The 15398-nt window shown below is 47.3% G+C and overlaps 2 protein-coding genes across 2 annotated transcripts; one reads left to right on the forward strand and one right to left on the reverse strand.

The window, feature by feature from the left end:
- Window positions 1-4749: 4749 nt before the first annotated feature.
- On the reverse strand, window positions 4750-6653 carry LY79DRAFT_641627 (cytochrome P450; the record flags this gene model as incomplete). The annotated part of the gene is made up of 3 exons (XM_060562350.1): window positions 5207-6653; window positions 4980-5152; window positions 4750-4921 (listed from the first exon to the last, which is right to left on the reverse strand). The coding sequence occupies exons 1-3, from the start codon at window positions 6323-6325 to the stop codon at window positions 4750-4752; spliced, it is 1464 nt and encodes a 487-aa protein (XP_060408916.1). The 5' UTR covers window positions 6326-6653.
- A 978-nt stretch (window positions 6654-7631) lies between these two features.
- Window positions 7632-14903, forward strand: LY79DRAFT_673729 (KR domain-containing protein; the record flags this gene model as incomplete). The annotated part of the gene is made up of 2 exons (XM_060564214.1): window positions 7632-11540; window positions 11625-14903. The coding sequence occupies 2 exons, from the start codon at window positions 7632-7634 to the stop codon at window positions 14901-14903; spliced, it is 7188 nt and encodes a 2395-aa protein (XP_060408917.1).
- Window positions 14904-15398: the final 495 nt, after the last annotated feature.

Genomic DNA, 15398 nt, shown 5'->3' on the forward strand with positions numbered 1-15398 from the left:
ACTAAGGTTTTACTAAATAAATAAAAGTTAATAGTAACTATAATAAAGGTACTTTATAAGTAAAAAAAGTTAAATCTTTCTTTTTTTACTTCTTTTATACTTTACTTTTAAGGTTTAACTATTTTAGCTATAAAAGCTTTATAATAATAGCCTTTATTACTTATTTACTTAGGTTTACCTAAATAATTCTTAACTTACTAAAGAGTATATACTTAATATACTTATAGTTAATAGGTTTCTATAGGTAGTTAGGCCTTTTATAAAGGTATTTAAAGTACTACTTTTTATCTTATAGTTTATTTTTTTTTAAAGGTTATATATACTTTTATTACTTTATAAGATTTTATAGGTATTATTTATAGTAAATTACTTAGTAACTTACTATATTTTTTTAGGGTTATTTACTATCTCCTATATTATTTAGTCTTTATAAAGTTATTTAGTTTACTACTTACTTAAGAGAAAGTAATTTACTACTTAATAGTGTATAAAAAGGTCTTAATTAAAAGAATACCTTAGATCTTAAGGATACTATATACTTTAGCCTTTATTAAGGTAGTCTATTATTCTTTAAGCTAAGTAAATAAATTATTTATTAATAAGGTATATATAAAAGTCTTATTATAATTATTATAAGCTATATTACTTACTATATTATAAAAAAAAGTATATTATTATTTAATCTTTAAAATAGTAGTATAAAGAGTAAAGTTAATATTATTATTTAGTAATTATAGCTATATACTTTTTATAATCTCCTCTATAACTATAGTATTAACTTAACTTAATAATAAGTTATTTACTTTTTACTATTTATATATTTTTAGCTTAGTAAAAAATAAATTACTTATAGTAATAATCTATTCTTATTTTATTACTTTATTATTAATAGTTACTACTACTAACTAAATAGGCTTTTAGCTTTACTACTTTACTTATTAACTAACTAAGAGATTATTCTAGCTTATAAAGTTAGCTTTATATTACTTTTAGTGTTTAATATTTTACTTTATAATATATTTAGCTAGTATAAGTGCTCTAAGGTACTTTAGGAGCTTCTTTTTACTATCTAGGATAATAAATTACTAGACTTTATATTAGGTAGTATAAAAGTAAAGCTTTATATACTATAAAAACTAATCTTTATATATAGTTAAAAAGCTATAAAAGTAAATATTAGTTAGTAGACTTACTATTACTTCTAAAGGTATTATAGGTATAAGATAAAGTTAAGAAAGAGTATTAGTTTTAAAAAAAGTATTTCTAAGTATATACTACTTTATAAAAGTAAAGGTTATTATTACTTATAAATTAAGTTAAAGCTAGGCTTATAACTATTATTAAGTAGTATATTTAGGTGATAATTTATATTATTAAAAGTAGCTTATTTCTTTTATCTATAGTACTATAATCTATATTCTTTAAATATTACCTTATTTAGTAGATTTTACTATAAGTATCTATATTTAGGAACAAGGGTTATATTAATAAGTAATATTATTCTAGAAAGTAGTGTTAGTTAGTAATATCTTATATAATATACTAATATATTTAACTTTTATAGTATATTAACTAGTTAATTAGTAAACTTAATTTTACTTTTTTTAACTTTATTATTAGCCTTAATTTAAGTAACTTTATATTAAATAGCTAAGTAAGTAGTACTATAATACTTTATAGTAAAGTATATAGTTTAAACCTTACTTTAGCCTTAGCCCTTCTAGGCTAGTAAGCCTAGATAGTATAATATAGCCTACTTAGCCTTCTAATAGGTATTAAGGTTAAAACTAAGTATTTTTAATAACTATTAATTAAATAGATTAATTAATATAAAATTATTTAAATCTAATAATAATTATAATTATTATTATTATTTATAAGTTAGGCTAGATTTAATAGTAAGGGTAGATTTAAAATTTAGGTGTAGACTCTTAAGGTAATAATAAGTCTAGTGTATAGGCCTATGCTACTCTAGTAGACAAGTAGTAAAGAAGAGTAATATAAAGTATAGCTATGATCTGCGACCTGCGCTACACTAGAGTATACAACATCTATAACCTACCCTTGCTTTAGAGTAACTTAACTACCTTATATCTACACTACCTCTACTTCTATATAACTCTAATACAGTAGATTATTACTAAAATACACTATGTTTTCTAGCCTTAGGCATCTACTATAGTAAAGCTATAAAATTTAAGATAAAAATATTCTAAAATATATTAATCTTAATAGTATTTTTCTATATCTATATACTATTTTTTAACTAATCTATAATTAGGTAATAGTAGTAAATACCTAAGTTTTCTTTTACTAAGAAAACCTTAGTATTTTCTAAAACTCTAGAAATCTTAATAACTATATATATAATAAAGCTAAAACTTTATAAAAAATAGTATAAGCTTTCTTATTGCTTATATATATATAAAAGTACTATATATAGTATATATAGCTACTATATATAGATTTAGTTACTTCTTATATAGAAAGTAAAAATTAAAAAATAGGTTTTCTAGAATATTTAGCTATATATATAAAGTAAATTCTTTTTTACTTATACTATATACTAAGCTACTTATATACTATTTTATATATAGAAGTTTTACTATACTATATAGTATTAGAACTAAAATACTACGTTAAAGTAGTAATAGTTATATTTAATTTTTAAAAAGTTTTTTAATAATAATATTATAAACTTTACTACTTAAAGCTTATACTACACTATTTTCTTTTAACTAGTCTTTTATAAAGTACTTTACTAACTTATATTTATAGTATAATATATAAAGAAACTATAAAACATATAAAAGTATAGTAGTTTTATAATAATACTAAAGTTACTACTATAAATATAGACTATTAATTAGTTACTATAAACTTATTAATATACTTCTATAGTAATATAACTACTTTAGTATTCTACTATATTTTTATTTAGCTTTTTAGTTACTTATACTAATTTATTTTTAATTTTTTATTATATATCTTATTTTAAGAATAAACCTTATTTATAACTAATATAAAAAAGCTTAGTAAGTAAAATATATTAAATTAAGTATCTTTTTATTTTATATTATACTATATATAAGTTATTTACCTAGAGGCCTAGTAATATAAGTAGTATAAGTAAGAAGAAAGTAGTAAAGTTAAGTAATTATAGCTTACACTTATAGTGTGGCTTTTAACTGTGGCTTAGTATTAAGTTAACTAAAAAACTTCTGTATCCCTTAGACAAAATTTGAACGCTGGCTTTGTTACTGTAAGATAATGGCTATGGGCACTTAACCAGGTAGGGCTCAATGGTAGGTATTGGTGTATTGTAAGACTTAAGCTTGCAGAGCCTAGACAATAGGGGCTCTGCTGCTAGAAAACTAGATGGTGGGGTGGGGCGCCGGAGGCTCGGCGACCTATCGCCGAGACCCACAGCCATTGCCATGAATCCTGTTACAGTTACTAATAACCTCCTGAACCTGTGTTGTCTACTACGTTATTTCTGCTTCTTGTTGTTTATTTCTATTACCATATGTTAGTTAATCTATTTACTTCTTCTATCCTTGCTTATTTACTCTTTTCCTAAAGCTTTATTTGCCTAGGCTTCGTGTCTAGCTTAAGGGCGCACGCTTATATCTCGCCTTCATACTCCTGGTTCCCTCAATTCCCCAGCACCCCTGCTCGGGGTGCCTCTTGCGTTTGCGGACCATCAATTTAGGGAGCCTCGCCCCACGCGGATGAGTAGACCGTCGCAATGTCACACCAGCTTTATATCGCAGGCGCAAGTCACACTCTGCGTTCTGAGAATTACGGAGCAGGTCATCACTAGCTTAGCTTCTCTATAAACTTGGACAGCGGCGCTGGCAATGGCCAGGTTAACAACAATGGCCAAGTGAACTAAAATCTAGTAAAACTTAGGGGCTAGCTACAAAATTCTATTACAGTGACTAAATTAGTTTACTGTAACACAAAGTCTCTAGAGGCTACACTAAGGTGAAGATGTCACAATATATAAGCTACTATTACTGCCTACATAACAACAGTATTGTTTTATTATATAACAGTTATTATAAGCCCAGCTCCTACCTGCTAGTATGCTACAATAGTATATATGTCAATTTTAAGCAGAGTAACTAGCTATAGATCTTAAGCACCGTAGGTTTAATTCCTATAAGGGTCCCTTAGTTAAAAATCTTACTAAAGTTTATAGATCCTTACTACCTATGATTGGCGAGATGTACCTAACTAGGTTTTTATTAAAAGTGTGTTCTGATCTGACTTTCTAGGTCAAATCTAGGGGGTGTGTCATAATATATAAGCTACTATTACTGCCCACGTAACAACGGTATTGTTTTGTTACGTGACAGAAGACAACAGTGGCCTATGAGTAGTATTAAGGTTCTTTAGTTAGTAAACACGCTGTCAACTAATGTTGTTTAATTAGCAACCACATACTAGGCGTCTACAACTACATCTCTTAAGTGAAGCATCCAGTGTTCCTAAACACCTTTCTTATAATTGTGCTGTAAGCATGTTGTTCTTAGCTAGTTAATGGGTGTTGGATAATGTTTCCCTTTGTTGCGTTGGCCTCTTTGCTAACCTTACTAGATCATGCATGTTGTTTGAATACATGTTTCACATCTCCTAGAGCTTGATTAGGAATCAAAACAGGTGAATCAAGTTGATCTACTAGTCTCTTCGCACCCATTGTAAATTCACATTCACCTCTCGTTCAATTTATGGGCCTAATGGCACCTAAGACACGTTGGCGTCTCTCTTCGCCCGGCGAAGCTTCGCATACAACGGTCTCTTTAGGCCAACGATGTATGCTTTCTGGTTCATCCAATCCCAGCTTTCCTCGCAGATTTCCACGTCATATGTGAAGAAGAACTTAGCTGCCAGAAGTCTTGCTTCGTGATAGGCGAGACTATATTCACCAGTCAGATCTGATACCCATCAAGAACAGAGGCGGAGTGGGCTGATACTTTTTACCAATACAGTCTCTGGAACCCGAAGAGAAGGCCTGGACAGCCTCCAAACAGTCGTTTTCAAACTCTGCAGGAGGTGGCGCGAGCCACCGCTCGGGGATAAACTCGTTGGGGCGGGCAAAGTGAATGGCAGAATGATACGAGGCAGACTGCGCGTAGAAAACTACCGTCTGTAGATACGTCAGCGGGGAGCAGTATTTCTAGTCCGAGTACGGAAGACCAACATCGGGAGGAAGAACATGGCCGTCGAGTACGGCCCCTTGCGGTCCGGTCCGACGAGGAAGCCCGCCGGGGACGGGAGGATAACAGCGGAGTCCTTCCTCGATGCAGGCCTGAAGGTACTCTAGACGGGGCAAAGTCAAGGTTGTCATTTCCTCGGCCGAAGTGAAGTTCTTGTAAAGCTCATCCTTGAGCTTCCTCAGCTTGTCCGGATGTTGTGCCAAGAGGAAAGCCAGCGCCGTCATCAAGGACGAAGTCGTCTCGGTGGCAGCCGTCAGCATGAGAAAGCCGTTTTGACGCATCTCGCCGAAAGTCATGCCCTCGCCCTTGCCTTCCGCCTCCTGGACGAGAGTCCACATATCCGGGTGCCCGGTGTTCTTCTTGCGCAACCGCGCGGCGACCTTGTCATCGCAGAACTGGATGTGCACCATCCTCTTCTTGATCATGGACTTTGGCATCAGCAGCGTGAAGACCTTGTCCATCCAATCAAAGGACCGAATAGCTCTGCGCCAGGCACTGAACTTGACTACCCCGGATATGTTGGCTAGAAAGGGGTGGTATTCCATTCGCTCCAGGTGATCGAGACCTTCGCCGAAGACAAGGTCGGCGGCAAAGTCAAAGGTTGCAAAACTGAAAAACATGTGCAGGTCGACTCTGCCGTTGGCCTCGCAGAATTCGCCAGACTTCTGCACGAAGAGATCAGTGTACTTCTTCAGGAGTCCCTCTTGCTCGCGAATCGCCCTGTCACTGAAGGCCGGCGCAAAGACTTTTCGCTGACGGCGATGATCTTCGTCGCTGGCCGTCATAAGCCCCTCGGTCCCGTCGCCCCGCTGGTTCTTCATGTAATAGGCTTTGAAATCCTTGCCAATTTGACGGGCAGCATTGCGATGTCCGTAAACGTCTGTCGCCGCGACGGGGTTGATGGTGCTCAACTCGCCGGGGGCGACACGCGCGTACAATCCGTACCTCTCGTGGAGCCTGGCGTAGGTGGCAACCTCATTGCCGGTTATGCGTTGTATGGTTATAGGGATCTGAGAGGCTGCATAGTACCATGGGCCTGGAAACTGGGAGAGCGGGTGCAGGTAAACTCGATAGATTGCGAGAAACAGGGCATAGACGATCATCTACTCCGGTAAACGTCATTTGCTGGTTTATCGGCGGACACAGGTTAGGTAGGCTTCTTACCGCGGCAACACCAAAAAGGCATACCGACAAAAAGATTGAGTTTGCCATTCTGGATTCCTAGCTTTTATCGGGATTAGATTCGTAAACACTGTTCGACTAATTTCAGAGGCCAGGTGTATAACGATGCAAGTTATAGTGAGCTGTTTGCTTTTACCCTAAGAGGATGTTCCGTTGTCATTCACGGATGCTCTTGAAGACAGAGAGGATGCATGAGATTCTTCTGATTGTCGAATGACCCGGACCAGAGCTGTCTCTGTGATACCACGTACTTGAAAGGCTGTTGTGTTCCGTCCATTTTACTCCAGGGAACAGCCCAGCCACACGGGTTCAAGTGAAGTGCCTGGTGAGATCTGCAGTCAGCTTACGGATGACGGCAGAGACCCTAAACCTTCCCAAGGTAAAGCATGATACAGAGTTATATAAGAAAGTTAGGCTTTTCTGGTTTTTCCCCATCGGTATTTCATCCTCCACACCACTCACTTCTTAAGTGGATAATTGTTAAAAGTTAAACGGGCGACTTGGTAGAAACTTTATACTTCATGCAACATGAAGATTCAATCAACAAGATTCTAGCTCACAGAGGTCTATAACCACAACTTTAATTTTGGAGGATGACCCTGTTGATTACACTGGCTTCCATTTCGGCATTGCTTTAGGTTAGGATATCGTTCTTTGGGTGCTTAGTCAACGCGAGCGGCATCGCAAACAGGGTTATACCGGCCATCAAAAACATACACACATTTAGAACGCTCATCAGCCTCAGACACGGACTGCTAAGATGCTTACTGTAAGCTCCTCCTGTTCCCCGTTTCGGCCGGGCGAGACCGTCAGTTCGACCTGTATAGATTCCAAGTCGGGAAAGGTGGTCTACCGCGTCTCCAACTCTTACCTCGGGAATCAAACCCGCAGCGATGTCTTTGGGCTATCCGCATCCGTGAGAAACACCACGATATATCAATCTTATTTCATCGAGGTTCCTGCGCTTAAGGCAAGGCACCTCGTCCTATATCGTTGTGCCATCCGTCACATCTATAACGTATCGTCGTTGCGTGCATAGTAATAGCGACGGGTCCATCTTCAATCAATAACTTCAAGAGAAGGTTGACAAAGGATATCGAACAAGCTTCCTCTGGCGTCTCCGCCACCCTCTCCTTGCCTGCGCATATCCTTCCATCGATCATCTTACGACACCGGATCCCGAACACCCGGCATTTCTTGCGCGGATCCGGCAAAACATCAGCCGCCATGTTGAGCGAGACTCGACCCCCGATTGCCATTATCGGCTTGTCATGCCGCTTTCCCGGCGATGCCACAGACCCTTCAAAGTTCTGGGACATGCTCAAGAATGGACGAGATGGCTACACGCCCAGAACAAACCGATACAACGAAGATGCATTTCATCATCCAGGAGGCGGCAACAAGCGCCAAAACGTTTTGCCTGTCAAGGGCGGGTATCTGCTTCAGCAGGACCCCTACGTATGGGACGCCGCCTTTTTCAACATCACAGCCGCCGAGGCCATCGCGTTTGACCCCAAGCAGCGGATCGCTATGGAGGTCACGTACGAAGCTCTCGAGAACGCCGGACTGTCTTTGCGCCAGACGGCCGGCACTCAGACCGCCTGCTACATGGGCACCTCTATGAGTGATTACCGGGACTCGATTGTACGGGATTTCGGTAACTATCCCAAGTACCATCTGCTCGGGACCAGCGACGAAATGATTTCGAATCGCATCTCTCACTTCCTCGACATTCATGGCCCCAGCGCGACCATCGAGACGGCCTGCTCCTCCAGCCATGTTGCCATCCACCTTGCTTGCCAGAGCCTGCAGTCCGACGAGTCAGAAATGGCAATCGCCGGCGGCGTGGGCATGACTTTGGTCCCAGAGAGCACGATGCAACTCAACAACCTGGGCTTTCTCAGCCCCCTTGGCCAATCACGAGCCTTTGATGCCAAAGCAGGCGGGTATGCTCGTGGCGAAGGCTGCGGGGTCATCGTATTGAAGCGGCTGGATAAGGCTATTGCGGACGGTAACGAGATCCGTGCCGTCATCCGGGGCTCGGGCGTCAACCAAGACGGATGGACTCGGGGCGTCACGATGCCTTCAGGGGACGCACAGGCTGCCCTGATCAAATACGTCTACGAGTCCAATGGGCTCGACTACGGCGCCACGCAGTACGTAGAAGCACATGGTCCGGGGACTCAGGCCGGCGACCCTACCGAGACTCGTGCTATCTACGAAACCATTGGGGCGCAGGGGCTTAAGAGCAACCCTTCCCGCAAGAAGCTCTGGATCGGCAGCGTGAAGCCTAACATCGGCCACCTCGAGTCGGCCGCCGGCGTCGCTGGCCTGATCAAGGGCATCCTCGCCATGGAGAAGGGCTTCATCCCGCCCAACATCCATTTCGACGAGCCCAACCCGGCCATCAAATTTGATGAATGGGGCTTGGCCGTGCCCACGAAGCTAACCCCCTGGCCTGCTTGTCAGACGCGGCGTATGTCGTGCAGTTCTTTCGGCATGGGCGGAACAAACGCCCACATCGTTCTCGAACGGCCCGGCAATCTGCTTCTCGAGGAAGCAGACGCCGCAAAGAGCGGCTTCCCGTCTCCCGAGCGCAAGACAAGGCTCTTCACCTTTAGCAGCCACGACCAGGCCGGCTTCAAGCGCATCGGGCCCGCGCTCGCCGAGCACCTGGACCGTCTCGGCCCGGCGGCCTCGACGCCGGAGTACATGGCCAATCTGTCGCACACCCTCGCCTCGGGGCGCTCAGGTCTATCATGGAAGGCCTCTTGCTTCGCTGGCGGTGCTGAGGACCTCAAGACGCTACTTGTATCAACTCTTGGAGACAACGCCACGCGTCAGTCCAACAACGAGGAACCGCGTGTCGCATTTGTCTTTACGGGTCAGGGCGCCCAGTGGGCGCGCATGGGGATCGAGCTGATGGAGCGCAGGGTCTTTGCCGACTCGGTCAACAAGTCGGCCAAGCTGCTGCGCGAGTTTGGTGCAAGCTGGGACCCGCTGACGGAGCTGTCCAAGGTCAACAAGATATCTCGCCTCAGCGGTCCTGAGATCAGCCAGCCCATCTGTTCTGTGCTGCAGATTGCTCTGGTCGACCTCCTTCGGAGCTGGGGCATCGTTCCCCGCAAGGTCGTTGGCCACTCCAGCGGCGAGATCGCGGCCGCTTACTGCATCGGCGCGCTAACTCATCGCGACGCCTTGGCCGCGGCATATTTCCGCGGCGTGGCCTCTTCTAGCGTCCAGGGTTTGAACGGAGGCATGATGGCGGTCGGCCTGTCCCCCCAAGAAGTCGCAAAGTACATATCAGATGCCGGTGTCCATGTCACCATCGCCTGTATCAACTCTCCATCGAGCGTCACTCTCTCCGGCAGTGCCGATGCCCTCGAGACTCTGCGGACCCTGCTCGACAAACGCGGTATCTTTGCCAGGCGCCTCAAGGTCGATGTCGCCTACCACTCCCCGCAGATGCAGACCTGCTCCATGGATTACCTCACCTCCCTCGGCGACCCAAAGTGCGTGATAACGCCAGAGAGCGGCGAGCCGGTCGTCATGGTTTCCAGTGTCACCGCTAGCGAGATTGATCCCGAAATGCTCAATCCCTTCTATTGGGTACGCAATCTGATCTCTCCCGTGAGGTTCTCCGAAGCTCTCGTCGAACTTGTTACTCCTGCAGGAGAAGAAGAGGGCGAAGCGGTTGATATCCTGGTCGAAGTCGGCCCTCACAGCGCGCTGCGTGGCCCTATCGAGCAGATACTGACGCACCACGGCATCAAGAATGTCGCCTACGCGTCGACGCTTGTGCGAGAGGAAAACGCCGTCGACACCTGCATGAGGCTCGCCGCGGACATGTTCCGCCGCGGCGTGTCTGTCAAGGTCGCCGAGGTCAACGGCGATTCTCGCGTGCGACTACTGACCGACCTGCCGCCCTATCAGTGGAATCATTCCAGAGTGTTCCGCGCTGATTCGCGTTACCAGCGCGAGATTGTCTCCCAGAAGGACCCGGCCAAGAGCATCTTGGGCGTGGAGCAGCCTAGCATGAGCGATTCAGAGCGCGTTTGGCGAGGATTTATCCGTCTCGAGGAGGAGCCGTGGCTACGCGACCACACCGTCGGTAACATGGTTCTGTTCCCCGGCGCCGCCGTCGTCAGTGTCGTGCTCGAGGCCGCGCAGCAGATGTTCGACAAGGGGAAGAGGCCTCGCTCTATCAGAATGAGAGACGTCATGTTCAACACAATGATGGCTCTTAGCGAAGACGAGGCCACTGAAATCATTATTCATATCCAGCCTCACCTTCTCGGCACCGCGGGGTCTGCCCAGCCCACCCCGTGGTTCGAGTTCACCGTATCATCGGCGACAGGTGCAACCGGCTCCGTCCGTAGCAACGCCCGAGGTCTGTTGTCCATCACCTACGAAGAAGACCGCGGCCCTCAGATGATGCGAGAAGACGCCAATACGGAAAGAGCTCGCATCGACGAGCACCGCAGGATCCTCGGCGAGTGTCCCGAGGGGTGCCCCAAGGACAGGTTCTACGATACCCTAGCCAAGTCGGCTCTCCGGTATGGCGATGTCTTCCGCGGGGTCAGGTCTTGTCATCCCGGAAACGGCAAGTCTGCGTTCGAGATCGAGGTGACGGATATTGGCGAGACCTTCACCAAGGGCAGACTCGACCGGCCTTTTCTCATCCACGGCGCGGCGCTCGACGCTGTTCTTCAGGCCTGGATGGGCACGACGAGCGGAGCCAACGGTCCCGATTCCTTCGGTTTCGATAATGCAATGCTGCCTAAGAGCATTGGAGAGCTGGAGATATCGGTCGATATTCCCGCCGAGGTCGGCTACGTGATGCCCGGATACAGCCGCTCTCGCCGGCACGGCTTCCAGGAGTGGTCGGCCGACATTGTCACGCTCGATAGCCATCTTTCGCGCGTGTTTCTCTCCATCAAGGACTTCCGTCTGGCGGAGCTCGAGGTGGATCACAACGCAGGGGCAGTACCCGACGGAGAGCAAGTCAACGTCGATCCGGCCGAGATCTCCTTCGAGCCTCGGTGGAACTACGCTCTCGACATGATGACTCGAGACGAGGTCCGGGATGTAATCTCCAAGGTCCCTGCCACCACCGCCTACAGCAGACTCGTCGAGGTAAGTCGTATTCCGTGGATGGAGAGTTGTAACCCGTGTGTGCATGCAAAAAGACGAGGGCCCTCTGCTAACACGAAATCACAGCTCATTCTCTTATACATTCACAACCATCCTGCAGCCATCGTCGTCGAGTTGGCCGCGGCTCCCGGGGATCTCGAGAACGCGGTTGTGTCCAGAATCCCCGAGGAGGTCATCAACTGGACCCAGATCCGATATGCCCTGTCTCACTCTGCCGAGAAAGAGGACAAGGGCGACGTCCAAGAGCGCCTACAGGAACAGTCCTTCCCCCTTGGGCCCCTCGACACCCCTCTTGCTGCCGACGCCCCCCGTGCGGACCTGATCATCGTCCCGCACCACGCCATAGAAGACTCTACGCAAGATGGTTCTGGAATCGCGAAGCGCCTTCTGGGCCTAGCCAAGCCGAATACCATGATCTTTGTCGTCGATTCGAACGGTCCAGACACCAGAGAAGACCCATTCACCTCGGCACTCGAGGCCGATGCCTTTGAGCTTTTTGTATCGATCCCCGCGGGTGTCAATTTGCTCACTCTTAGGGCGTTTGTAAAGGGGGGCGTGGCTGATGCCCAGCCAGGGGGTCTGGTCAACGGCGAGGTCGGCAAAAAGGCTATCATACTCGTCCCGGCCAAGCCGTCCGACGCGGTACAGACTTTTGCCGACGAGACGGGGCATATCCTCGACGGCCTCGGTTTTGTTACCTCGAAAGAGACCGGTCTCTGTGCCGAGATCGACCCCTCTGCCACGTATGTCTCGCTGCTCGAGCTAGAGAAGCCTCTACTGAAAGACCTGTCCGAGGCCGAGTTCGAGTTTGTCCGGGCCTTGATGCTGGACCCGGAGCGGCTCCTCTGGATCACTCGAGGCGGAAACACCTTTTTCGGTTTGATTGACGGTTTGGCACGGGTGGTCCGCAGTGAATACAACAGCACCAATATCCAGGTGTTGCATCTCATGAGCCCGGAAGCCGGACATGGCCCGCGCCTGGCCTCCCGCATTCTGCTTTCGCGCACCAGGGACAGCGAGTTCATGGAGGCCGGCGGCCACTTGAGGGTTTCTCGCATTTACAGGAACCTCGAAGAGGATGAGAGCGTTCGTCGTCACCTGTTCGACTCCACCCGCGAGCTGAGCCTCCTCCACAGGAGTCCCGATGCCCCGGCCATGAAGCTGGCCGTCGGCAAACCCGGGCTTCTCAACACCCTGCAGTTCGTGCCCGACGAAGTCATGGAATCGATGCCTCTCGGTGACGACGAGGTCGAGCTCCGGGTTATGGCGTCCGGTGTCAACTTCCGAGACATAATGGGCTCCCTGGGCCTCTTGCCCGTGTCCGGCATCGGCCAAGAGGCCAGCGGCGTCGTCGTCCGCGCGGGTAAGCTGAGCGTGGCAAACCTCGAGCCCGGCGACCGCGTGACCACGCTCTGCGTCGGCGGGGCCCACGCGACAAAGATTCGATGTCACTACCGCGTCGCCCATAAGATCCCCGACAACCTGTCTTTTGAAGAGGCTGCCGGCATCCCCGTGCCATACTGCACCGCCTACTACGCCCTGGTCAAGCTCGCAAGGCTCCAGCGGGGCCAATCCATCCTCATCCACGCTGCCGCTGGCGGAACTGGGCAGGCCGCGATCCAGCTCGCCAAGCATCTCGGCCTCATTGTATATGCCACCGTCGGCACCGATGAGAAGCGCCGGCTCTTGGTGGAGAACTACGCCGTCCTGGACGAGCACATCTTCTACTCCCGCGACGCCAGCTTCGCCAAGGGAATCAAGCGAGTCACCGGGGGCCGTGGTGTCGACTGCGTCCTCAACTCGTTGTCCGGCGAGCTCCTCCAGGAGTCCTTCGCCTGCCTGGCGACGTTTGGCACGTTTGTGGAGATTGGCCTTCGCGACATCACGGAGAACACGCGCCTGGACATGCGTCACTTCGCCAAGAGCACGACTTTCACCTTCATAAACATGGTAACGTTCCTCCAGGAGAACCCTAACGCGCTAGGGGAGATACTGGACGAGGTGTTTGGGCTCTTCTCCAAGGGCATCCTGAAGCCCGCCTGCCCCATGACGGTGTACCCCATCGGCAGAGTCGAGGATGCGTTTCACGTGATGCAACAAGGTAAACACATGGGCAAGATAGTTTTATCGTACAGCCAGGACGACGGGAGGGCACCGGTCCTCTGCAAAGCAAAGACGTCGCTCCAACTCGACCCCGCCGTCACGTACCTCATCGTCGGTGGCCTCGGCGGCCTGGGGCGCAGTTTGGCGACTGAGTTAGTCGCCTCTGGAGCGCGCAACATCGCGTTCATCTCCCGCTCTGGCGACCGCAAGCCCGACGCCAAGGTTACCGTTGACCGACTCGTCTCCCGTGGCGCAAACGTCAGGGTGTACCGTGCCGACGTCTCTGACGAAGCCGCGTTTCTCGCCGCCATGGATCGGTGCGCAGAGGATCTTCCGCCCGTAAGAGGCGTTATTCAGATGGCAATGGTCCTCCGAGACGTCGTCTTTGCAAAGATGAAGTATGAGGACTGGACGGCTGGTCTGCAACCCAAGGTCCGGGGCACGTGGAACCTGCACAAGTACTTCGACGCCAGCCGGCCCGTCGACTTCATGATCTTCTGCTCGTCCATCGCCGGCGTCTTTGGGAATCCCAGCCAGGCGCAATATGCCGCAGGCAACACCTTCCAGGATGCGCTTGCCATGTGGCGCCGCCACCAGGGACTCAAGGCCGTGTCTGTGGACTTGGGAATCATGCGCGACGTCGGAGTCATCGCCGAGGGAGCATCCAACTTCATGGCTGCCTGGGAGAAGGTTCTCGGTATTCGGGAACCCGTCTTCCACGCCCTCATGAAGAGCATCATCAATAGGCAGCAATCAAATGGCCCCTCCGACTTGGTTCCGGCTCAGATTGTCGTCGGCCTCGGCACCGGGGACATTATCGCCCGCAACGGCCTTGAGAAGCCCGCGTACTTTGACGATCCGCGCTTCGGGCCTCTGGCTGTTACCAGCTCCCTGTCTGATGTGAGGGGTGGCGCCGACGACGGTTCCAATGTTTCTCTTGCTTCCAAGCTCGCGGTGGCCAATGCCGACAAAGATCCGACCAGGGCTTCGAGTATCGTGAAAGAAGCCCTAGTCGATAGGGTAGCCGAGATTCTTCGCATCCCTTCCTCAGAAGTTGATGCCTCTCGGCCGATGTATCGCTACGGCGTGGACTCGCTCGTGGCGCTGGAGGTACGGAACTGGATTGCCAAGGAGATGAAGGCAAACATGCCTCTCTTGGAGATCCTGTCTGCTACGCCTATGGAGGCTTTCTCGGTACAGATTGCTAAGAGAAGTAAGCTGCTTGAGGACATAGACTTCTAGGCTCATCAGTCATGTCCTGCAGGGATTGTAGATCGGGACGGTGTAATTGGACATTAAATCGGCCTGTCGTTGGTGGTTTTACGGCGTTTGCTTTTTTCACGTCAACAGAACTCAAAGTTGTAAAACAGGCTATCCAGGTACCTACTAAAATTGGCATTTACTCTGTTATCCTAGATGATCATTTATAAATATTGTTACAAAGTAGGACCACTTGGGGGGCATTTTGTAGAGTTCAAAGTGGCTTGCTTTTTATGGTTAGTAACATACCGCAAGACGCGTTCCTCAATACCCTCGGGGTCGCGTGAGAGACAGCCTCGTTCGTCCAATGCTGACATCTAACTTGAGCGTTCCTTATTCAAGACTTATAACAAACGGTATATAATAATATATACAAAAAGTTTCAGTTATTTGGGAAGTTTTTATTTTTACTTACTGTTGCGTAACAAGAGCGATGAATCTGTTTTATAGCGACAAATACACATTAGGACATGACGA

This window comes from Colletotrichum navitas (assembly GCF_030913465.1).
Source record: "Colletotrichum navitas strain CBS 125086 chromosome Unknown LY79scaffold_95, whole genome shotgun sequence".
Classification (NCBI taxonomy): domain Eukaryota; kingdom Fungi; phylum Ascomycota; class Sordariomycetes; order Glomerellales; family Glomerellaceae; genus Colletotrichum; species Colletotrichum navitas.